General features: G+C 39.8%; 1 protein-coding gene across 5 annotated transcripts in view; it reads right to left on the bottom strand.

The window, feature by feature from the left end:
• The window catches only part of RAI14 (retinoic acid induced 14), an 83,375-nt gene that overhangs the window by 11,357 nt on the left and 46,340 nt on the right, over positions 1-25,678 (bottom strand). For all 5 annotated transcript variants that reach the window (XM_054003822.1, XM_054003823.1, XM_054003824.1 and 2 more), the window contains exons 4-8: positions 10,495-10,583; positions 8,682-8,746; positions 3,769-3,826; positions 3,503-3,573; positions 2,006-2,112 (exon numbers count right to left, since the gene is read on the bottom strand). In XM_054003822.1, coding sequence (XP_053859797.1) covers positions 2,006-2,112; positions 3,503-3,573; positions 3,769-3,826; positions 8,682-8,746; positions 10,495-10,583 — 390 coding nt within the window. The remainder of the gene's footprint in view (positions 1-2,005; positions 2,113-3,502; positions 3,574-3,768; positions 3,827-8,681; positions 8,747-10,494; positions 10,584-25,678) is intronic.

Raw genomic sequence — 25,678 nt, forward strand, 5'->3', positions numbered from 1 at the left:
AAAGTCAGACAAACAAACCTCACTGCTACACTCTGATTACAGTGGTGGTACAACATGAAAACCTTTATTTCATTCCTGCTCTCCTCCATGTGTTGTGTTCGAGACAAAACAGACAAACAAATTTTAATCAGAAAGACAATTAAATCTAAAAGATCTTCAGTGAGTCCAAGAGATGAGTTTGACCTCAAACCCTGTGCTACTGTCACCCTAAAAAAAAGAAAAAAAGGAGTCCATGAGAGCACAAACAATTCCCTTTCCAACAAAGGGCAGTTGCACAGAGATGGCTCCTAGAGTAAGCATAGCATACAGAAGGAATCTTTTACTAACAAGTTGTATCTGTTTTTCTCAGTTATTTGAAGGGGTCATAAGAGGCATACAGAATAATTACAAAGAAAATCTCACCTTTCAAGCATACTCTAATACTGCCTTCCTGCTCAGGCACAGTTCTCCTTTCTCTGTATGAATGCATGTCTAATAAATTGGACAAGTTTACTGCCAAACACATTTCTCGGTGCAGATACAATGCTGAAAAGTTACTACAGTGATAATACTTGCTAAGTATTAAGACAACAGTTTCACTAATGAATTAAACATACTCCCTCTAATGGGTGAGTCACTTGGAAAAGTGATGCTGTTGCAGTGCTGTGCTAAAAGTAGTGGTGAGTTATAACTTGGATAACACCTCCAGAGTCACAGGGATGGTTTTAGATTACCAAAATAATTCGCTTAGTCTGGACATGATAGGAATCTGGAGATGCTATTTTTGAAGGTTATCCCTCTCTTCTCCCAATGAGGTTTCTCCATAGGAATCTGGAGATGCTATTTTCGAAGGTTATCCCTCTCTTCTCCCAATGAGGTTTCTTCTGTTAAAATCTTAACTACTTCTGTGAATATGAGATGCAGTAGTAGTCACTTCCCTCACCACAATTAAAGTAAGAAGTAAACCAGCACATTCTATGTTACAATGTTTTGTTGCTTCTACATACAGCACTGTCTTTAAAAAAATGCAAAAATTCTGTCCTATTTGAGACAGAAACTTCTTCATCCAATTAAAGCAGAAAGTCTTAACCCTGTCTGCTGACTAAACACTAGGAGAGTGAGGGGAAGGCAGAGGCCCCAGAGTGAGCAGCACCTCAAGTTCAAAGCACCTATGAGGCCATGAAAACTGACAGAAAACAAAGGGGTTTTCTTCAGACAACTGGAAACAAAGAGCGCCCTAATGAACTTTGGACTGATAAACAAGTTAGGGCCCAGTCTTATATTCACAGGTGCCACCAGAGAACAGAATCAGCATTGTGTCACACAGAATAATCAAAATTGCTATGAAGTGTAAGTGCCAATTCTTGTCAGTATCCCACTTTATCTCCACAGTTAAACCAGCTGTTTATAAAACAGTCCACAATATTCTAAGACTCTTGATCTTTGTCAGTATCATCAGAACTAGTGCATTTTTCACTACAAGGATGTTGCTTTTTAAGAAGTTATCTGATACATCACTATCTCTTAATGCAGAAAAAACTCTAATTGGCACCTTCTAGAAAAGCAGCATCTCCACTATAGAGATTTACTGTATTTTTTTTCTTGCTGCTGTGTCTGCATTATGGCAGAAAAAGCAACCCTCCACAGATTTTGCTCACAAGTAGCAGTTTTAAGGATTTAAGTTGGAGGTATTAACTCATTCCAAGAAGACAGCAGCATTTTAAACTGGGATACTTAGAAAGTGATGAGTGGGTAAGTGCTATCAATCATATTCGTACAGGAATCATTTAAATGTTCCGGTAGCCCAAGGGAAATCTTACAGGCAGATTGGTTTTATAGCCACATAATTTCTGCTTCATCTTTTACTTCAGTCAGAATTCTGTAAGCCTTCTCAGCAATCAGGATATGCTGTCTAGTACAGAAAGCATTATTTCACCTAATATCAACTATTTTGGGAAGGATTTGAGAAGAAATCTTCATTTGATAGTCAGCTTTGGTGAAGAATCAATATTTTAACCTGCTGTACCTTCCATTTCTATCCCTCGTGTTGATGTCTGCTCCATGATCCAGAAGGTATTTGCAGACTTCTGTATGACCATTTTGTACTGCAAGCAGCAGAGGTATGCTCCCATCCTAGAAATGCATATAAAGAAACTATGAACAGTATTCCATCCACTTACAAAACCACACTGAGATTTAAAGTGAGCTACACATTTTACCTTCACACAGCAAAAATGAGGTGCTATTAGTACATTTTTCCTGTGTACCATGAACATAGCTGAGTGTGTTATAATTCCTTCCTTGTCTGTTGGGGATGATGCAAAACACAGGGAGTAGGAACTTGCTTTTGTACTCCCTTTGCTATTTGCTCAATGCTAAAACACAATTATTTTGAAACGACAAAATATCTTTCTGTAGCTCCACAACAAAAATGGTAATTTTAACCAAGTACTAGACAAAAATACAACATTTCATAAAGTCATAGAATAACACAGTTGGAAGACACCTTTAGAAGTATCTGGGGTTTCTCCCACTTTTTTCTCATCCAAAGCTAGGCCAGCTTCAAGTTTCAGCACATATCTCAGAGACTTGTCCAGTCATGTTTTAAACACCTCCAAAGGTAAAGACACAGCTCTAGGTACCAGTTCCAGTGTTTGACCCCCCCTTAAAGGTGTGGTTATTTTTTTACTAGTAGCTAACTGGAATTTCCCAATTAGTCCACTACCCAAATTCTGACTACTGCTTATCATTTTGTCATGCACCTCTGAGGCTGGTCTCTCTTTTTCCTATACCCAGCCATGATGTAACTCAGGATATTTTTAAGATACTCCTAAAGCCTTAAGACTGAATAAATTTTTTATGCCTTTAAAATGCACCTGCTGAAATCTTAGATCAGATGTCTATGTTTGTGACATATTTGCTTTTGCTAGAAAGACCAGATATAGACAAAAGCCGAAACCACACAAGTTTGAGTGTCTTTATCTAGTTTTGAGTGTCTTTTGACCTGTGCTTTACAGATCTTTTCCTTTTGTCATTAGGTTTTCCATCAGGCAATTATATCATTCCCAAAACCAGACCTGGCTGATTGTAGACTTTTCACAGTAGTCTCTGAGCCTTTGGCACATGTGAGGTATATTTGTTCCCCTCAGGCATATCATACTCTGATTGGGCTTTGTGAGCATTTTGCAGCCCTTGGCCACATACTGGGCCTTTTCCAAAGCCTCCTGGTGACAATGGAAACACTTTTAATTATGTTTTGAATGTGTAAGAATTGATTCTAGCTACCTGTGCCAAGTCTCAACAATCAGCAAATCCTGCCACTACAGTATCAGATTATGAAGTGCTTCCACACCTCTGCAATTGCAAGCTGCAAAAGGAACTTCCTCCAGCAGAGAAACCCTGAAGGTGTGAGCACAGCATTGCTTTGAACTACTGCACGTGAGATGGAGCGTGGTAAGGCATGGAATGAGGGTGATAAAAGCTCTGAAGTATCTGTAGTACACAGAGGAGAGGAGGTACGTACCAAATCTTTGATGTTAATGGGACATTTGTGCTCACACAGAAGTTGAACTGCCTGAAGACACCCACATGCAGCTAAAAGAAAATAAAATTAAATTTAAAAAAACCAAGACAATTGTGAAAGTCCATTAAACCACAATTTCAAAATTTGTGTCCCACACTTCCACTTGCTATATTGCAGAATTACAGTGGGGTACAAAAAGAAATTGTAGGCTGATAAGCTAGGAATATCAAGCACAACAAAATAATACAAACTTTCATGGAAGTTACCTGCATAATGTAAAGCTGTTTTCCCAGAATTGTCAGTGCTGTCGGCTGGACATTTACTCTGCATAATTCAATAAGGAAAAGGAAAAAAAAGCAATTAGAGAAAGACAAAGAAAATTAAAAAATATGTTTTATGTAGACAGAGTGCTTAACATCTTTGCGAAAAGATTCATGTGCTGCTTCAGAGAAGAAGGAAGGTACAGCTTCCCTCTCTGTCAATCTGCTATTTCCTGTCTTCATAACAACTTATATTGAAGCCATAGGAAATCCTCATGGTTAAGAGAACTGTCCCTAAAAATGTTATAGTTTCAGAATAACTTAAGTCAGTAAATAAAAAAGTAAATAAATAAATAAACAATAAATCAGTAAATAAAATCTCTCCTTTGCCTCATTTTTTTTTCTTTTTAACATTAGCATAAAAGCTAAAGCAACCACATCCTAAGGCAATTTGTCCTGCATTAATTAATACAACCATGGCATGGTTTGGATTAGAAGAGACCTTGAAGATCATCTTGTTCCAACTCCCTGCCATGGGCAGGGACACATTCCACTAGACCAGGTTGCTCAATGCCCCATCCAATGTGGCCTTGAACACTGCCAGGGATGGGGCATCCACAACTTCTCTGGTCAACCCATGCCAGTGCCTCACCACCATCACAATAAAGAATTTCTTCCTAATCTTAAATCTAAACCTACCCTCCTTCAGTTCAAGCTGTTGTCACTTGTCCTATCACGACATACTCATGGAAAAATTCCCTCTCTGGTTTTCTTGTGTGGCCCCTTTAGATACTGAAAAGCAGCTCTAAGGTTTCCTAGGAGCCTTTCTCTTCTCCAGGCTAAACACCACGGTCTCAGCCTTTCCTCACAGCAGAGGTGCTCCATGTCTCTTGATGCCTTAAGTTTTAGCTTTCATATTATCCAGATTCTGTACTGCATTAATACTTGAATCTGAACTTCATATAAAGTGTTAGCAAGTTCTCTTCACAGTTTAGTTAGACAAAACAATCCTTTTCCAGCCTGAGAACCAAGGATACTGTTGCAGCTTCAGGCCCAAAAAGTATAATCAACAGCAAATTGAAGAGAGCAATCTTTCTTGGTGAGAGGAATGATGGGACTTCATAACCTGAAGCTGTAATGGGACAATTAACCCCAATATGTAAATGGATCAGAACTTATAAAAGTGAACTCGTGACCCATTGTCCATCTTGGGTGTAGCCTCAGCCAGGCTCTTGTACTACTGTCATGGTTGGACACTGGCACAATGCCAGCGTCCCCATGAAAATGCACCTTCCCTAAATAAATGCTGTGAGATGTTATCAGGAACAGAGCAGAGCAGGCCCAAGCTTAATAACAAAGGAAAAAAAACTTTATTAAACTACTACTAATACAGAAAACGCATAAACTAAATCCAGGATGAAGACCTTTTAAACCACCCCTCCTCCTCCCAATTTCCAAAAACACCCAGCCATGAAACATCACCCGGGATTCCTGATCAAATTACCACCCTTCAGGTAATCCATACTCAAACTATCAAGGGAGAGAGAAGTCTCTCTTGCACCACAGACCCCCCAGGAAACACAGCTGCCACCCTGTGTTTCCCTGTCACACATGGCAACCGCCCGGAAAAAAAATCTGCCAGTGTGACACTCTCCATTCCATGTCACAGTGCTCTCACCACCGTGCATGGACAGACTGCTCATAGGGCTCCTTTAAGGATGCTTTGCCACGGACCCAAAAATACAGCAGTTCAGCTTCTCAACCTGGGACTACAGTCCCCCCCATTTTCCCCTGGGGCCGAGGGGTCCAAAAACAGGACTCATCTTCTTCCCGAAGACAGAGGGTATCACCATTCCCTCCTCAGCTTTCTTTGGTTCTTGCCACTCCTGTGCTGCTCGAAGCTGAAACAGGTCTCCCTGGGTCACCACTGCATCCCCCTAAAATGCAGTCTCTATTGCAGGAGATTTTGGTTCAGTCTATGGCTAACAAGAAAAGTCCAGCCAAAAGCTACTTCATCATCTTCTCCCACCTAAATATTTCTTCTTCTAACATCTCAGGTCCTGGACTATCTCTCTTCCACTGCAAATCAAGGAGGAGTAATACTTTTAAAAAGCCCTCATTTCCTGGAAAGGGTTAAAAGTTCAGACTCCCTGGACGGCTGATATCTCGGTCCGGTGTTCCGTCTCCCACGCTGGACATCCCCCCCCTTCTCCTTCTCCTCCGCCGGCAAATTTCCAGGTGCCGCCAGGCTCTCTGTCTCTTTCCCTCTGTGGGGGGGGAGGCAAAGGCATCTCCACTTCTCTCCACCCTTCCGTCCACAGGAGCTGGCTCGGTTCCAGACCCTCAGCCCCTCAGCCTACCTGGACAAGGCTGCGTGGCTTCCCCTCCCCCACCCAGCCGATGGCTGGGCAGGGGAGAGTCTGCACTCTCTGACGACTGGAACCAAAAGAGACAGTTCTCCTGGGAGTTCTTGCTTTTAACCTCCTGTGTTCTCAGAGGCGTGTCCATACTTTCAGTGGTCACTCCAGGTGCCAATATCCAAACCTGACCACTGATTGGTTTGACCCAACTTCCTGGAAAAAATTCACTTCCATGTCAAACCACAACAACTACCCAAGAGGTATCCTTTGAAGGCCTTTCTAATAAATACCTATTTTATTCCTTTAACACTGTCCAGCCTCTGTTCTAGGTAGCCTCTCAAAGCATCACTCTGATCACCTTCACAGTCCTGCTCTGTGCTGGCTCCAGCAGGTCCCTGTCTCTCCTGTGCCGGGAGCCCAGGGCTGGATGCAGTGCTCCAGGTGGGTCTCAGCAGAGCAGAGCAGAGGGGCAGAATCCCCTCCCACCTTGCTGCTCACGGGGCTCTGGATGCAGCCCGGGACACGTTTGGCTCTCTGGGCTGATCCAGTGGCAGCGCCAGCACTTGGCCTTGTTAATGTTGATGAGGGCCTATTGACAAATGCAACAAGGGTTCATTAGCATTTTTAAAAATAACCACCAACAATCCAGGTGTATCTTGTTGTATTACAATTATCAGATGCTACTGATCAATCTGGAATTCAAAGCAATAAGTAGTAATGAAAAAATCATTCAAATCCTTATCAAGGCTCATTTTGGTATAGAAGATATTTGTTTTAGTTACAACAAAGAGAGAGTATCATTGAAACCTAGGTTCATTTGGATTGGAAATAACCATCAGGATCATCAAATCCAACTATTTACCCAGTATTGCCAAGTTCATCACTAAGATGTCTCACATCTACACAGCTCTTAAATCCTTCCAGGTGAAGAAATTTTCCTAATATCCAACTTAAAGCTCCCTGGGTGCAACTTGAGGCCATTTCCTCTTTTCTTGTTGTGATATAGTCTACCCTAAGCCTCCTCTTCTCCAGGCTAAACCCCACCAGCTCCTTCAGCTGCTCCTCACAGGACTGGTTCTCTAAACCCTTCACAAGTTTCAAAGCTTTTCGTTGGACAGTTGGTTGTTTTCGTTTCTAGAAAATAAACATTATAACTTTTGACCTTTACATGCAGCACTGTCTCCAACTATGATTATCTGGGAAAACAGAATCACACAGACTGTTACATTCTGTAACAAAAATGTCATTATTCTGCCTGTGTAAAATAATTATTCAGCCTGTTTTAGTTCAACAACAGTTAGACATCCCTTGCATACACACTTTGGTCCACAGAAGATAATCCTAAGAGCATGATTTACTGGAGAATATCACCAACAGATCTGCATTTAGGAATGTATTTATAAACCTGCATATTGAAATAAAAGTAGAAAAACATCAACAAAGGCAGGCAAGTGGTAGGGCAGCAGCTCCTTGGTGTTAAGCACGATTAGTTCCGAGCTGCCACTGCCTGCGATGCCAGCAGTGACGGCCTGATGGCTATGTGGATCGTGGCTGGGGATAACCCTTCCTGCCCGCTGAGCAGCAGGGCAGACAGCTTGTATGGGCTATGGAGGTGGCAATCAGTGAAATTGGACCCTGTGTTGTCAGAAACACTGACAGAGGTCAGTCACCGGACAGCTGGAGAGCCCTGAGGCAACCAGGGAAAAACAATCTGGAGGTTGGGATATAGGATCCATTCTCTTTCTGCACCATCATGTTCACATGGGGTTGTTAATCATTATTTCATCTGTATTCTCAGTCTGTAGTCATTATTTTATCTGAGACCTTCTGATAACTCCAAACTTAGAAAAATCTGTTCTGTTTCTCTGATCACCACCATGAAAACTTACCTGTATTTCTGAAATTGAGCTGAGATGGACAATGTCTTTGCTTACTAACACTCATCTTCAACACAATGAGACTCTTCTCTTCATCTTCACTTTTGTTTTTCTTATTTTCTCTCCCCATTCTTTCAACTCCCTTTCTAACCCCTCACTCTCCTTTACCTCATTTCATTGAAGATTTGATTATTTCCATATTATTTTTGGATCTAAACTACTTTGTTTTTCTCTCTTTTTTACTTTAAACTTGAAAATGTTTCTGTGGTGAACAGATAGAAAGCATTCCAGTGGAACATTATTAGAATCCCCCCAGAAGTGAAAAACCTTTTCCCCTGTAACTCTTAATCCACCTAATTCCAAGTCATCCAACCATACAGACAAAACACAGGAAGTTAAACTGAAGCTACAACCTACTTGAAACCCAACCAAACTATGTCAGAGCAGCTGGACATGGAAAAATGTATTTGCAGACCACTCAGGGAAGATACACTGTTTTCTATCATGCATTTACAGTGCCTGAAAGATCCTTAAATCTCTCTTTATGTTTAAACCCTTGATGCGCCTCTCTTGATGCCAAGGAGATAGAACAGTAAAGAAGTATGGTGCAGATTGCTAGCATAAAATGAGTCTAATGGAACCAAATTAAAATTTAAAAAATCAAAATTAATTTTTCTTTTACCTGAATTAACCTCTTAACACAATCAGGGTGGCTGTTCTTTGCTGCAAGATGCAAAGCACTGTGCCCTAAAAGAATAAAAGCAAAGCAAATTAATTATTCAGTCATGCCAAAGCACAGGAATAAAACCTTCCATGACAAAGGCAAAATCTTGAATTATCTGTCTAGTTCCTATCACAACACATAAAAAGTAAGGGTAGACAAAATAAAGTAAAAACCTATGTCAAACAGAATGTCTTTACTACCTTTTGTTCAGGCATGTAACAGAATAATCTTAAAAGTCTCAATTCATATAAAGGAGTGACACAAACACTGTGTCAGACTACACCCAGGCAGAAGTAAGTCTAAGATTGTACATTATGTCTTGTTTCTTAGAAAACAATTTTCCAGTATTACACAGCCTCCCTTGCACACAGACATCTGTCAGTGTCATGAGTTTTGCTATTTGGCAGTGAAAACGTACCCAGCATCAAGAGCAAAACCTGCCAAATTCACCACCTACAACTATATTAAGTTTGTGTCACCCACGAAGTACACATAAAAGACTCAAACACAGGCCTGCTTTGGTTTGCTCCTCACAGATTTCCTATTCCCTATCAAACACAAGTCTACATGTCACTGAATTCATGATGATTTACTGATTATGGATTTATGATGAAACACTGAAGTCTCTCCTCCAGCTTTATCTTGCAGAACATCTGAAAAATTGAAGATGACAAGACAGCAAAAGAAGAAATTATCCATGCAACTAAGAAGAGAAGGACCCAGGATTTAGTACTCAATAAAGACAAAGATACATGTGACAGGAAGCTCTCTTTGCAAATGGTGTGACTTTCACATAGAAGGATTTCACTAAGGAGTACTGGGCTGACATTCTCAGGTGGAAGTAGGCAGGCAACTTTTTACTACTCAAATGACCAATAAATCATCAGACAAGGTGAAGCATGAATTCGGAATTATAGTCTGCATCAGATACATATATTCCCTTATCATTATGTAAAATATGAATGCTTCTTCCAGTATCACAGACACTTCTTTAAATATAGATGCAAATGATTCCTACATATGACAGAGATTCCCTCAGGCTGCAATGAGTGGCAAACCAGAACCCATGAGCCCAGCAATTACAGATCATTACTGGAAAGACAGAATGCTGACAGGTCATTCAGATGGCTCAGCTAGCCAGAGAAAATGCTGGGCACAGATTCCAAAGATGTGTCAACTGAAATCTATTAAGAAGAGTTTGCTAGTTTCAAATTCAGCTCCTATCATTCTCCTAGTGGAGCAGTAATTAAGCACAGGACTTTTGAGAACTGAGACATCATACTTAATAGCTCTCAGCTCTGTTTTGGCCTGTATCAGCTGTTTTCACCGTGTCATAATCCTGAAGAAATGTCTTACTGAAACTCCTGTAAAGTTAATGGGATTAATAGCTTGGATAAACATGAAAGAAAACTGAAGTTCTTGATGCAACCTGTAATAAGAAGAAGAGGTGGGGAAGGATAATTATTTTCATCTTTTTTTTTTTTTTTTAACTAAAAAATAACAATTAAAAAAAATCTAGTAAATATTTTACATCTGAATCCCACTACAAAGGCTGAAATTTATAGTATTAGGACAAAAGTTTTTAAGGACTTTATATTCTGAATTCTCTGTGCAGGAAAGCAAATATGCCCAAATCTGCAAGGGTTACAACTGCTTTTCCTACAGGGTGTGTGGGGGAAAGCAAAGTTGTCAAATCTTTGTTTTCACTCTGCACATCCATAACTACATAAGCAAATTGAGTGTATCATGCTACTTGTATAGAGAGACATACCTGCACCATCTTGGGCTGTCACATCTGCACCATGTGTCACCATGATCCTGAGGCACTCTGCATGCCCTTTCGTGGCTGCCAGGTGAAAACTGGAAGAGAGCATTTACATGTCTTTTATTATTATTAAGATATCTTTTCTCTTTCATTCACTAACTGCATACTGGCAAGTTCTTTCCTCCCTGTCCTTAGATTTTTTGGCATCCTTCCATTTCTTCCCAGGAAGATAATAGCTTTGGAAGTGAGATGGCACATCAGAAAGACTTTGTAGTCATACTTCCATACTGCAGCTCAAATAATGTGCTCATTTTGGGACTCTCATTACAAGAAAGATGTTAATGTGCTGGAACATGTCCAGAGAAGGGTAACGAGGCTGGAAAAGATTTAGAGAACAAGTTCTGTGAGGAGCAGCTGAAGGAGCTGGGGAGAAAAGGAGGCTCAGGAGGGACCATATAACTCTCTACAGCTGTCTGACAGGAGGGTTTAACTAGCTGGGGGTCGGTCTCTTCTCCCAGATAACTCGGGATAGGATGAGAGGAAATGGCCTCAAGCTGCACCAAGGAAGGTTTAGAATGAACATGAGGAAAAATTTCTTGACTGAAAGGTCGTCAAGCACAGGAAAAAGCTGCCTAGGGAGCTGGTGGTGTTACCATCCCTGAAAGGCTCTTGAACATATTTAAGAGACAAGTAGATGTGCCACTAGTGAGGTAACACTGTTTAGTGGTGGATGTGGGTTGCTGGCTTAATGGTTGGACTCAGTGATCTTAGAGGTCTTTTCCAACCTGAACAATCCCATGATTCTGTGATTTTACATGGGCTGCTGTCCCATTAGTTCATATCATATAACTTATGTACATCTAGTCCCACACGACTTCTAAACTTATGTCCCTAGTCATGTAATATATCCCCAGAGAATGCCTGGGCTTGGGGAATTAATAAAGAAAACAGAAGAGGTGGGGGAGGATGATTGTTTTCTTTTTTTTTTTCACTTAAATATAACAACTTAAAAATAACTGACTTTGTCCTAGACATTTTAGTCAGAGTACTCAGATTTAGTCAGATTTAGTTAGATTTTCCCCTTTTGGTGGACAAAATTTAGTTCCCCTAAAACATGATTCTGCATTTCTTAAATTAAACTACATCAAGTTGTACTTCTGCACCGTCCTTTATGAAGCTCATCTTTCTTTGTGTATGGGTGGGAGAAAACACTTTACTGTATCACCTGGAGAAATCAAAGCTACTAGATATTTGGGAGATTGTGCCAGAGATGCATTTTTTCCACTTGTGGTTTTGCTGTTCACCCCAAGCACATGCTTGCTTAAACAGGGTGAAACTGCAGACGTTACCAACCACACCACAGCACGAGGCACTTCCAAGCATCAATTACCTAAGATGTAATTACAGAACAAACCAAAGAAATTATATTGAATTCAAGCCTTTTTACAGCGGAAATTTTATGTTTGACATCCTCAGGCTGGGGACATCAAGATTCACAGAAGCAGTGCTACAGAGATGCTGCTGACTTCATTTTGCCCTGAAGCTAAAATGAAGGAAAAGCTTCTGAAAACAGAGAATTTTATGTCCTCCTGATGCATAACGCATGTTGTCAAGTTTTAAGATATGGGCAGACATTCTGCTACCATGTGAGTTCTACCAACATCAGCCTGATGCACACAAAGCACTTTTTCAGTGGGAGTAATGTAAAACAAAAATTCAAGACAAAACACTTCCAATTACTATTTCTTTGTGTGTGGAAAGTTAGAACCATCATCAAACATGCACCAAACTGAAAGAGACAGTATTCCTGGGATGGTTTCTAATATCTTTTGAAGGAGGTATTAATTTTTAAATTATGCACCTCTGTGTAAAAGGGATTTTCCCCTGAAATGTAAAAGAAACATCATAAATCAACTACTGTATTTAGGAGTTTATATTTTGAACAACTGCTTCCTTTAAGTGTTAAAACTAAAGCTGAAAGTTCAACCTGCTAACCAGGGAAACTTGGAACAACAGGCAGGAATGAAATGGGTATTTCAGACAGAGAGTCTGTGAACTGCAACACCATGTTTCTATAATCATAAACTTCTTGAAAACTCAGCAGAGAAAGAGACCTACAGACAACATCTGGCAAAGAGAGGAGAATTAATCAAAACAGGAGAAGTCCTGGAACAGAGTTATCTATCAAGTACAGCTCACTCCCTAGAAGGAGTCCTTCCTTCTACACTGGCTACTGCTGTTTGCAAATGGCAGACAGGCAGCACTTAAGCCTTGAACCTTTCTCTGCAAATATAAAAGCATTCTGTGTGTTCATCCTGTGAATTCTACTGCCATAAACAAAGAGTTAACATGTCCAACAGCACAAGCAGCGCTGCTGCTATCTGCTTTCCAGTCATTCAACATCAAAACTTCATGTACTTGGTGACCAATGCAAAGTTGTGTAAACATTCTTTGGAAGAAGTGGTTTCTCAGGCTCTGGAAAATGACTGGGGGAGGGACACAAGAGGAGTCTGACAAATTCCAACACCTCTAATTTAGCCAGCATAAGATACCAGCAAAATACCAAAACATGTTCCGATACATTTATGTAAACACAAAATACAATCAAATTCATTTATGTATTAGGAAGACTTTGGAGCACACAGTTGGCTAACTTACATTTGACAATATTCATAGTAATAATAAATACCTGAATAATAATAACTTGGCTAAATCTGGGGCATTGAGGTTTTATGGACAGACTTTGTAGTACAGTGCCAAATGCAACACGAACACGCAAGTGCTAAAGAAGTTTTATTTAGGTAAAATCTGACTGCAAAGAAAAATCAGAGAAAATTAAAAATAACTCTTTTCAGGCTATGCTCCTAAGAACATATGAATACCACCAACAAAAACAATTTCCATGGCAGTTCTCAACAAGTCATTACACACACAGATGTTTTATTTCACAAAGAACAGCTTGCTGTGTGTCTCTTCTCTGCATCCTTATTCTGGTACTATCTCTTACATAAACCTGTAGTGAGATATTTTTTTCTTAACAGTTTCAAAGCAATTGGAAGGGAATGGGGGATACAGTTACTTAACTGCTGATTTAGTAAACAGAGTCCTGCTCTATAGAGAGAACAACTCCAGAACGGGATGAACCTATTGCAGTCATATTTAAGCTAAACTATTAGTGTTGGACAAACCCTCCACCTTAAGAAGCAATTCTGATTTTAAAGTTAATAGGCCCTGCTTTGGTTTGGGAGTTTTTTTGTGTGGTTTTTATTCATTTTTTAATTTTTTTTTTTTTTAGTTAAAAAACCCCAAACAAACAAAACAGCCAACTCAAAGCAAACAAAGAAAAACCCCAAACCCAAACACTTGAGAATAAATACTGAGGACTCCTATATATCAAGGCAGGCTCTTGAAACAAAGAAGACTGTAGACATTCATTTCAGTACAGAATAATTCCTAATACGCTACATAATTTCCTAAAATATCAGAGGCAAAACCTGCAGGTTTCCAAACACTGGCATTCTCACCATCTGGATGCCTTAAGGAGTGGTGTATTTTACTTGCATCTTCTATGAATAAAGTTTTCATGATGTGAAAGCAAACAACTTTTCCTCCCATTTCCTGGTTGTGCAATGACTTAGGTAAACAAAAACAAACACGTAAGACTTCATTTGGACCAAGGGCCATGCAGAGGGTTGGATTCTCATTCAGCTGAAAATCCTATTACAACATAGTTCATTTTCCCTTCACAATAGATAAGCCTGTTACTGCCACTTAGATCCACATCTTGATAGCCCAGCCTGAACTGATTTGAGATAGATTACTTTTATTGCTGTAAAACATTTCTGTTCTTCCTGAGGAGCGGGATGGTCTCTTTTTATTGTATCCAGACGTTTCAGTGAGCAGAGGAGCAGCTACCATTCCCAGTGGTTCAAGACTCACCTCTGCAGCAGATGGAAGATCAGTAGGTTGACACTGCTTTTTCCTACTGGGAATGTACAGGTCTCATAATTACTCAGTACTCAACCAGAAAAGGTGAAAAATTATGTTAGTTGTGAAGTATGCAAAGGCCAGTTGGAGTAAACAGACTTTTAGAGTAAGAGTGAACTCATTTCATGAGGTTCAGGTTCAACTGAAGAACAGCTACAAGGCTATCACCTCAAAATCTTGTGAGGACCTCAAATTTCTTGACCTGAAATGTTACTCAAATGAAAATCCCACATTGATAGAGGCTTTTTATGATGCTTGCTGCCTGAACAGAGGGCACAGCTGTGTATGACATCCCTGAACTACTCTGAAGCAGCAGATTTTTCACAGATATCAGATGTCAATGGGTGAAGCACTTACATCTGTCCTAAACAGGCCCATGCCTTATTCAGGGCAAATGACCTTTTCCACATTTTGGTCACAGTATTAAACCAGCAAGGGAATGAAGACTTCCTTAACCAGCATCTGACAGACAAAGCACAAGAGTTCAGATAGAGTTCAGTCTTTGCCAAAAGACCAAGAATGAGTGTTTTCAGAAATTTAAATGTCAGTCTAACTCAAATGAAAAAGGACTGTAATTTTTACTACTGTGTTGACATAAAACTTTTCTTTACAAATCATTATACCATAAGTAGAAGAACAGAAATAATCCACATTTAGGAGTTAGACTTGTAAAACTGTAGCTGATAGCAATTGCTAAGGTGGTATTAGCAGTAAGACATGGCTCTGCTATATTCAGGTTCTCTGCTTAACCATTTGCAGAGCTGCTTCCTGCAAATCCTCTTACTGAATGGTATTTTGACAGCTGGCTTAAAACAACTGGGTGGTCCATATATCTAGGGGAAGTGCCAAAAAAAGTAAAGAGAAACATGATAAAATCATAAAAAATAAATATCAAGTCTTAATTTAAGACAATAACCTTCTAATTATCATTTGCAAAAAGAAAAGTGGTGGGGGAAAAAAGCAGAAGACATACACCCAATCAGAGGGTTCAATCTCTGTTTGGCAAGGTCATGCTCCAGAGTTTTTTCTGGGCAGAATTAGCATTCTCTGTAAAACATATTTTCTCCAGTGCCTGAAAGTACTTCAACACACTACTTACCAAAATACAAAGCCAATAAAGAATATGGCTGAATTATGGGTGCTAAATGAATATTGTCTTTGCTATTTCCTATTATGATAAACATGGAACCCAGTCAAACTTATATGCAAGCGTACAATACTATTGTTCTCTGTAATTTCAATCTGAGTGCTCTGAAAATATTTTAAGTGCAAGAATGTTTGAAAAACACTATGAACTCATATACACTCATTGTCAAGGTTTATTTTGAGTAAAAACATCCCTTCCCAAGGCAGATAATTCTTCTTCATTTTCTAATGGATGTCAACCCTTTGTTGACTTTTAGAAAGTCTAACTTGCCTTCCAACAATTTGATGATTTATAGTTTCCCCACCAACCAATACCTTCACACAAACAAACAAGAATGATAAAGATACAGAGCTGCCTAGAGACCTTGTATTGCTGATTAAATAAAAGAAGAAAAATAGAAATTGAATACATTTAAGCTTTGCTACTACCAGATCAGACACGCAAGTAATTCACCAGCTATCTCAGCCACAAAGTGACTTACTGATAACCTGGCTGACTTTCTGAACTAACTGGAGCTTTTATATATTTTAGAAGCAGCACCTAGCTTATCTCTCAAGGCCTCAACTCCTCCTTCAATAACAACGGGCAAAATAAACACAGTAGATGATATCTGGCTTTTGATTGCTTTCCACCACAGTCTGAGTGGCAGAAGCACCAAAGTTCCTGAGACCTGACCTGAAGAAGAAAGGGCCATGAGTTACCACCAGAGCAGCACATTCTGTGCATGAACAGAATACCTGGTGTCACACAGGAGGAAGTCCAGTGTGGTCTCCTCTCACATGTAACACCATGACCAGTCACTGTAGAAGAATACGGTTTACTGATCTGTCAGTGAAAAATAAGGAGCAGCATGTAGAATTTCACCTTCAACCTAAGATTAAACCACGGATGTTTTGCTATGAAAGTCAAAGGGATCTTCATCTTTTCCTGACTGCATTACCAAGATAGTGTCACTCATCTGGGACAATATATGTTGTAGGGAGAGCTAGTCATTTAGTTATTGAGGAGCCATACCAATATTTGGCAGATCAGACTGTCTTAAAAGAAAATCAGACATCTACAGGTAATCACTATCAATACTTACCAGTTCACTGGGGATTTTTATTATTTTCTTTAAACAAATAAAAATTACAGCTTCACACTGCACCCATTTTACCTACTCCCAAGAGCAACTTTACAAAATGTGGCTTTTCAATAATGGCAGCATTCCATATTATCCTGTCACTTGCAAACATGGAGCCATAAGAGTTGAAAACCCACCACGGAAACCAAAACAATGCAGTTTTCATATAAAGTTTCCATCTTTGCATCATAGCATGAAAAATCTTGTATCAATCATACACACCTCAAGCTATAGGACATTAATAAAAGGCAAGCCTCTTTAATGGCTGCTTTCTTATAGAAAAGAAGCAATTGCATCATACAACAAAGGAGCTGGCAAGATACAGACTCCTGATTTTAGCCTTCAAACTCAGCAAAATATCCACCCAGCTGCTGTTCAGAGAGATTTCTACTGGGATCCCCAGCAGCTTTATACTTTTCATTCTCAGGTTGTGCTCCAGCAGTTCCATTTTCACATACAGTTTTCTTTGGCCAACTCTATTACCACATTAACACAAACTCAAGCCTGAAATGTAAGGACTTTCCTTCCATGTACCATTAATTGTAAACACAAGTGCTCACAATTTAGATTTACCACATAAATTTGCTTGAACAGTGTCTATTTTAAAATTCCTCAGGAACTACTGTCAGCGAAATGCAACAGAGATTCTGCAAGCAGAAGCTTCACAGCATGCCTAGATGTTGACAGAAAGTCTGAAATTTAGACGTACTTTTTTTTATTTTTGGAGTTGTAGGATAGAAAAATTAACAAAGTATGACAAACAACGAAGTCTCAAAAAGCTTAAAGAGCCCAGAAATCTGTGCAGCATGGCCTGAGCCTCCAAAGCCAAGAAAGGCAGACAACTAAGGAAGATTATTTCTGATAGCTTCTTTAAGACCACATCTCATGTATGAAGTGCAAACAGGTGCTCAGTTACCTTCTCAGTATACATGCCCTATGGCACATGATCTTTTTAGCACAGGGTGAAATCCCAGTGGGTGTGCCCAGGTAAAGATGACTTTCTTCCAGAAGCTGGGTAAAACCAGCTTCAGCCCTCTCAAGGTCCAACAGAGTTCAAATTTAAAATTAAGCCCAAAAACGAGAGCAATGACTACATCCTCCAACACAACTCACTTGGTGTTGCTGCCTGTGGGTCAATTGCTGATAATCGCCTTTGTATATCGAAAATCATGAACATCAGAGCAACATAATCCCGAACCATGCTGGCATAACAAGAGGCCAGAAAAAGGCTCAAAAGAGTGAAAGCAATTGAGTAAAGGTTAATCTAAACCAAATATTTTTGTAGCACAAAAATCTAGCAAGACTTAAGAACAGCATCTAGTGCTCCAAGAACTGATGAGAAGAAATATCCTTATGAACCTGAGGGATACTGACAAGGGATAGCTCAGGATATGTTGTCCTTGATGTTTCTGTACCTTTTACATTCATAATATTTCCCATGTCTCCAGATTTGAAGCAACTGTTTGGATGTACTCTTTTTTTTATTAAGCTCTACAAAGTGAACTTCTTTTACTTAATGGGATAATTGCAAACCAAGTGCAATAATATGTACTCATAGTAATTAATCTACTTATAACACATTCTTCAAACACCACTGCTTAATATGACCACTTCATATATTTTAAAATAAACTCTTTGGATTACTATGGCAATACACTTTTTATTTTGTATTTCAGAATAACTATACTACTTCAGATTCCATATTTTGGAAGAGGACCAAGGGCTGGGCCACAAGCATGTGCAACTTCAGAGCTTTTCTAATTTTTTTTTCCCTAAATTTTTCAGTTACTTTCCAGTTACCTTTCAGCAGTTTCCTAACACAGGACCAGTAAAGAAGGTAGCAGAAAACAGAGTGAAACATAAGTCCAGTAAATAAGCAGCCACCAGCACAGTCTATCGCCTGAGACCTCAGTTTGAATTAAAAAAAAAAAAAAACTTAAGTAAATTCAACATTTGCACATTGCTCTGTTTTGGCTGTCTGTTCCCCTTCCTAGATTAGAGTACATTTTTAAGTCAGTAACAGCCAGTGGGTATAATTAAAATCTACACATACAGCTCATTTGGTTGCATAAGTCTGTGAAAAACATGTAAAACAACTGCAGCCCATTATGTAGATATATATCTGAAAAACAAATGCAGCCTTAACCCTGTCCCCTCCAGCCTTGAAGAGGTTGGTTCTGGCCCAACCCATGGCTCTCCTGCCAGCTCAGATGGGACAAGTGCAGAGACCAGCCACAGCATTCCCCACAGGAAACTGGGGTGCTGGGTTTTGCCTCCACATGAGCCAAACTGCAGCTGTTTCAACCCAGGCATACAAAAACTCCCAATCATCCAGGCTGTGCTCTGATCCAAGCAACTGACAAACTTGTTGAAAGCCAGCCAGGTCTGGCAAAATTTGGGTATTTGGCAACTCTGCAAACAGAGCTGCGTCAACAGGGAATTCCAGTGGCTGCCTGATGCTGCATTACAGGTTTGGCTGATCCTGCCTGTGGATGCTCACAGGCTCCCCAAACACAAGTACAAGGGCCCTTCAGAAGAGGATTTGCTTCCCTCTGAGATGACAGACGCACTAAAAGACAATGAAATATAAAAGCTTTTAAGGATAGCCATCAGCTGTGTGAAAAAGCAAATTTAGAACAGAAGACACAAGCTGGCTGAAGAAATTGCTGACTGATTGTTTTGTCTTTGAATTTTAGATATCATCTGCATGAAGCCCCATGCATGTAAGATGCAAAATCCATTGGGAGGCTTCTTAATGCTCAGAGAACTTTATATGGAATAGGGAGTTTGTTCTTTAAATACATAGAATTTGTTTGATTTACAACATAGGAAATCACTAAAGAGATAAAGTAAAAAGTTTAGGATCTTTGTAACTGAAATACAATTAAAGATGATTAATTTCTGTCTCTTCAGAAGATGGCTCCTTCTCTTTTTTCCCCCTAATAACATTAAGGTATAAAAATGCTAAAATATCTTATAAAAATTGCTTTTAAAATGTGTATAACAGAGCCTGGATGCTGTTGATTTCAAATCCTGTCAAAAGTGTAGGCAAGAACTAAAAACTGGATCATGAAATTTTCCAACTCTAGTTGGAAGAGTCAAGTGAGGGGTCAAAACCATCAGAAATGGTCTACACCGTTTCAGTCAAGAGCCAGGAACAAACCATTATCATTAATTCCACTGCATGGATCTCATTTAAAAGCCTGCATGATCGTCAGTACAGTGGTGTTTGTTGGCAGTGTGGATGTTTCATGTATCGCTATGATTTGATTATGAAATCAAAGTATTGCTCCTCTCTTGTGGAGATAAAAGCATTCCCTCTCACCATACATTAACAATCAGCTCATACTGAACATAATAGATTTAGTATCCTGGTAGTGGACACATTCATCCAACCATGGATGAATTTCATTAGCATTTCTGAGCATTAGTCTAAAGCAATTTTTCAGGAAACTTAATATCAACATCTTAATTAAATTATATCCCTAGCAAGGCTTCAGGGGAGGGGAGGGGACAAAAAAATGAACAATCATTATTTGAACCTAAAAAGAACTTCAGAAAAGATTTAGAAAGACAAAAGCTTTTACACCCAGATCTCCCATGGAAATAAACTTTACAAGACATTTTGGAATAAAAACCAGATTTCAGCCATCTGTTGGATAGAGATAAAACAAAGGTTGAGATCCCTGTGGTCTTTCTTACTTTGTCCATGTTCAGAAACCTAGACATTATTGCAACCATCTGGACCATGAGAAATTAAATACCGTGATAAAAGTAAATTAATATTTTTTTCTCAGAGATCAAATTGATGTACAGCTCTTCAGCAGTCTGACTCTTGCATTTGTGTGCATCTACATGATGCACTTTTACAGCCAACTTCTCTACCTGGGCAGTGATTTCTTGCCACAGTTCAGCAGCCCAGATGGGTTTCCCTCTGCACTGCCAATTGCTCCTTTTCTGTCAGTCCAGACACAACCACAGAGTGTTTGCCAACATCCACAAGTCAGTAAGCACTGTTCATTTCTCTCATTTAGCAATATATAAAGCCAGCAGGCTTTCTATATAAAGCTCTGCAACCTGTGCTTCAGCGCCCACCACTTCTGAGGCAGCCCGAACCTCCCAGAATCTCGTTCTCAGCTGGGGCGTAGCTGGCCTCAAATCCTCTGAATCCCAGACTCCGGAAGCTGAAAGGTCATCCTTGAGTCTCTCCAGGTCCCTTCTGCCCCAGGCTCAAGGAAGGACCATTCTCCCTGGCTGCAATGTACAGCGCATTCCTGACATCCTGCTCCGTTCTGACTGGCCCAAGGGCTCTTGCATGGGCAATATACTGCTAAATTTGTTCAAAAGCTTCTTTTGTTGTTCATGGCCCCATTTGAGATCATTCTTCTTCCATGTCACTTGGTAGAAAGGGCTGACTGTGCTCTGGAATCTGACTGTGCTCTGGAATATGCATTCTCCAATCCACAGAGTGCCTAGGAAAGCCCATGCTTCTTTTACCTGGTTGGCAGGGACATAGCTGCTATTTTGTTGACCACATCCACTGGAATCTGACGACTTCTATCCTTCCTTTTTTCTCCTAAAACTGAATTTCCTGGGCAGGACTTGAACTTACTTTGCTTTATGGTCTGGAGGGGAAGCCATGTGAGGAGCAGCTGAGACTGATGGGACATCTCACTGCAGTTACAACTCCCTACAAGTGGAAGCAAAGGGGCAGGCACTGATTTCTGCTCTGTGGTGACAGTGACCGGAACTGAGGGAACGGCCTCAAGTTGTGTCAGGGGAGGTTTAGGTTGGGTATAAGGAAAAGGTTCTTCCCCAGAGGGTGGCTGGGCACTGGAACAGGCTCCCCAGGGCAGTGGTCACAGCACCAAGCCTGACAGAGCTCAAAATGTTTGGACAATGCTCTCAAGCACATGGTGTGGCTCTTGGGGTGTCTGGTGCAGGAACAGGACTTGGACTTTGATGATCCTTGTGGGTCCTACCCAACTCAGATTGTTCTATCATTCTATGTATTCTTCCAATAGCTTCTTTTAAGGTAAATATTATTACATACAAGGAAATATTCTCTCTCAAAGGTAATTAAAACATTATCTACTTTTTGAAAAGTGATGTTCGTGCCACTCGCCCCTGCCTCCTTATTCAGTAAGATCCAAAAGGAAGGAAACAAAAATGAATACTATGTACATAATAAATATCAAGTATTTGCAGTTGGAATATGCTCCAGAATTTATTTTTAGTTCAGCCTTCAAGGCATGAACAGTCTCTTTCAAATGAAAATATATATTTTCTATTAACTGCTAAACTGCTATTGGCAGTAATTTTGTGAAAGAGTCCTTAAAACACAAATTTGCAGAGGTTTCTAAAGATTTTTTTGTACTATTGTTAGAGTAATTTTATTGAACAACAACTGATTCAATTGCAGATTTAAAAAAATGTACAGAGATCTATTGTTTCACTTAATAGCCAAAAGCATTTAATTCTAGTTTAGTACCTTGCAGAAACATGCAAACATGGCAGTAATGGATTGGCACACTGACAAAATAACTTCAGGACAAGGAAGTGCTACCATTTATACACTGTAAATCCTTTCCAAAATCATTCCCTCACCCCCATCCCTCCACTTCCCCTCAATAATGGCAGTAACTTCTTAAAATAACAGCCCATTTGCACACTTGATCTTGTGGAAAATGCAGCACATGAATTAATCTAATCCTATCATTCCTGAAAGGGATCTTTCTGAAAACCTTTTTTTGTTAGTTCAAATGGATTTAAATTATCAAATTCCAAGCTGGAAAGCCCCGTTTTGTTGTTTAAGGAAGCTGGACCCCCAACCTATCTGGCAAAGTAAGACTACAATGACAGAGTCAGATTTCCAGATAGGTTCTATTATAACTGTGCTTGGCAATAGCCTGTGCTATGTAAGTGGGAGCAACAATGGGACTGTGTCAACTTATGCCAAAGATGGATTTGCTCCATTGCCTTAAAAGTGATTTATTGTTTATAGAAAGAACTTAGTCAAAGGCAGGGTGATGGTGTGGAAAGTCAAGCGAGTCTTAAAAAACCATAATTTCATTATTCTGACAAGGTTTTTTTTAAGTACCTTTTTTTAAGGAGATACTGCTGAGGAGTTAAACCTCCTAATGAAAATTTGTAAATATAATCTCTAAGAAATACCTACCTTAATACTAGATACCTTATATTGATGAGGTACCTAGACCTCATAATTTTAAGCACCTCCATTTTATTGCATGTTGACAAGTCACAAAGTAAAGGACTTAAATGATAGGGACTAAAGAGGTCACGAAGAGGAAATTTAGGTGGCAATGTCCAAAACTGAGCCAAAGCTGGAGCATATCATAGCAGGACTCAGTGGGATGATACATACAGTACCCAACAGGACTAATAAAGAATACCCTTGGTTCTGGTCTTTGTTCCTTTCAGTTCAAGCATTTTATAATAGGAAGCCATATAATTCTAAAATAAAAACTTAAAAGTACATCTCTAAGCATGAAAAATTATCCTCTCCACCTTCTGTTTAAAATAATGCACTATAATACTATATCTCAAAAATCTAGACAGCATTGAAAATTTTGTTTGTAGGATTGTTAACAAAAAGACTGAGAAAGAAAAGTCTTAAAAGAAATACATCACACCTTAAGGGTACAGACAATGATGGAGCCAACAAACCTGTATTGCAATGTGTAATTGTTTCTCCTTTTTGCTTTCAAGCACATTCCAAAGTCTTTAATCACATTATGCACTCTGTTACATAATTGAATCCACCATGTTCTTCTGGTTAGTCAGCTTCATCCTAACTAAGTAAACAAACGCATCAATATATACTCACAGGGATCAATAGAACAGTCATGCAAAGAGCTCCCTTCCCAGATGGCACTGCAGACAACTTCCTAAAATGTAACCAGCAAAATCATGAGCCTCATGAGGTTCAACAAGGCCAAGTGATGGTGCTACACCTGGGTCAGGACAAACCCAAGCACAAACACAGGCTGTGCAGAGAATGGACAGAGAGCAGCTCTTCCAAGAAGGACTTGGGGGTGCTGGTGGACAAGAGGATGGACATGAGCCAACAATGTCAGCTCACAGCCCAGAAATCATACCCTGCTCTGCATGAAAATAATTATGTGGGCAGCAAGTCAAGGGAGGTGATTCTGCCTCTCTACTCTGCCCTCATGAGAGGGAGCACTGGTCCATCCCATGTCTCTCCAAGCTGTAGACAGGAGTGTTGTGCAAGACAGTGTCGAGTGTTCTGCCCAAGTCAAGACAGATTATGATGTTGCTCTTATCTCATGCACCACAGCTGTGAGCCAACTACAGAAGACCAAAAAATTTGTCAGCCATTATTTGCCTTTATTGAAGCCATGTTGGCTGTCACCAATCACTGTCTTATTTTCCATGTGCAAGGCTCATGGGAGGAAGCTTTGGAGAGACCTTGTAGCACCTTTCAGTACCTAAGAGGGAACCTACAATAAAGCTGGAGAGAGATCTTTTACAAGGGCATACAGAGATAGGACAAAGTGAATGGCTTCAGACTGAAAAAAGGTGGATTTAGATGAGGTAGTAATAAGAAATTCTTTACTGTGAAAGATGTGAGGCACTATAAGAGGTTGTGCAGAGAGGTTGTGGAAGAACTATTCCTGAAGTGTTCAAGGCTAGGCTGGATTGGTCTTTCAGCAACATGGCCATGTGTTGGTGTCCCTGCCCATTGCAGGGGGATTGAAATGAAATTATCTTTAAGGTCTCTTCTAATCCAAACCATTCTGTGATTTTGTGAAATCTGAGCACAAGGGTGGACAACTCTCCCAAAAAGCCTTGTGCAGATCGCGATTTCCCAGCACAGGGAAATGTTAACAGCTGATGTTACAGGTGGGATAACTAACAAACCAGCACCATGCTCTTGCAGCACATCATCAGACCTCAGCACTGGGCTGCAGAAGGGTCTACTCCTCTAAGCAGAGCTCCTGAGGCCAGGCAAAACCAGCTGTGTCAGGCACTCAGAACACAGCTGGAATGAAACACTGGCATCACACGCAAAAATGATGGCTGAACTCCATTATGTACACACCAAAAAAAATATTCTGGAGTGATAAAAAAACAAACAAGACATAGCCCAATATTAATAAGACGTGCTGGAGAACATTTCTGGGCCACCTTTGATAGCTATGTCTCTCCAGATTAATGTCATTGCTTCCACACCTGTCAGTCTCTATCTTTCAAAACGTAGACAGAAATAACCTGAGCAGGTCTGTTAAATTTCCCAAAGCACTGGAAACAGAATGAGACTTGACATGCTGTATTTCTGCATCACAACAATGCTGCTTTTCTTTCTTCTTTCTCAAGCTGCCTTTTAAACCACAACACAGAAAAAATTTCAAAAGTAAATAACAGTCAAATGAGCATACAGAACAAGAAGCAGCAGAGATCTTTATAGCATTAACTCACATGTGCTCCAAGCAATTGAAAGAAGTATTTGCAACTGCATTGTTAGTAACACCATCATTCATATAAATACGTGCTTACTGACCAAGTAGCTGAGAAGAAAGAATGAAAAAGATAATTTTTAATTGTAGCCATGTACAGCTGAAAAATTGTTGCACCAATACCTAGCTACATTCTTAGAGCTACGAGATACTGATAAATTCAGTCTGGGTGATTGCCTAGAAAATTCCATAGTATCAATTTATACACGAAACTTGCAAAGTAGGCATTACACTAGATACACTGTATACAGAGTGCGGCTTAAAAAGACCTTAAGAATTGAGGTCTGAAGTTATGTTGATTGTAAAAATATGAAATGCTAAATTGTCCTGGCTTGTAAGATAAGCATATATTCTATTTGCCACCTGTCGGAGGTGGGGCAGGTATTTTCAGTTTTCTTATCTCTTCCAAGAACAATGTCTCCCTGTGGGGAGATA

This window comes from Vidua macroura, chromosome Z (genome assembly GCF_024509145.1).
Source record: "Vidua macroura isolate BioBank_ID:100142 chromosome Z, ASM2450914v1, whole genome shotgun sequence".
In the NCBI taxonomy this organism is placed as follows: domain Eukaryota; kingdom Metazoa; phylum Chordata; class Aves; order Passeriformes; family Viduidae; genus Vidua; species Vidua macroura.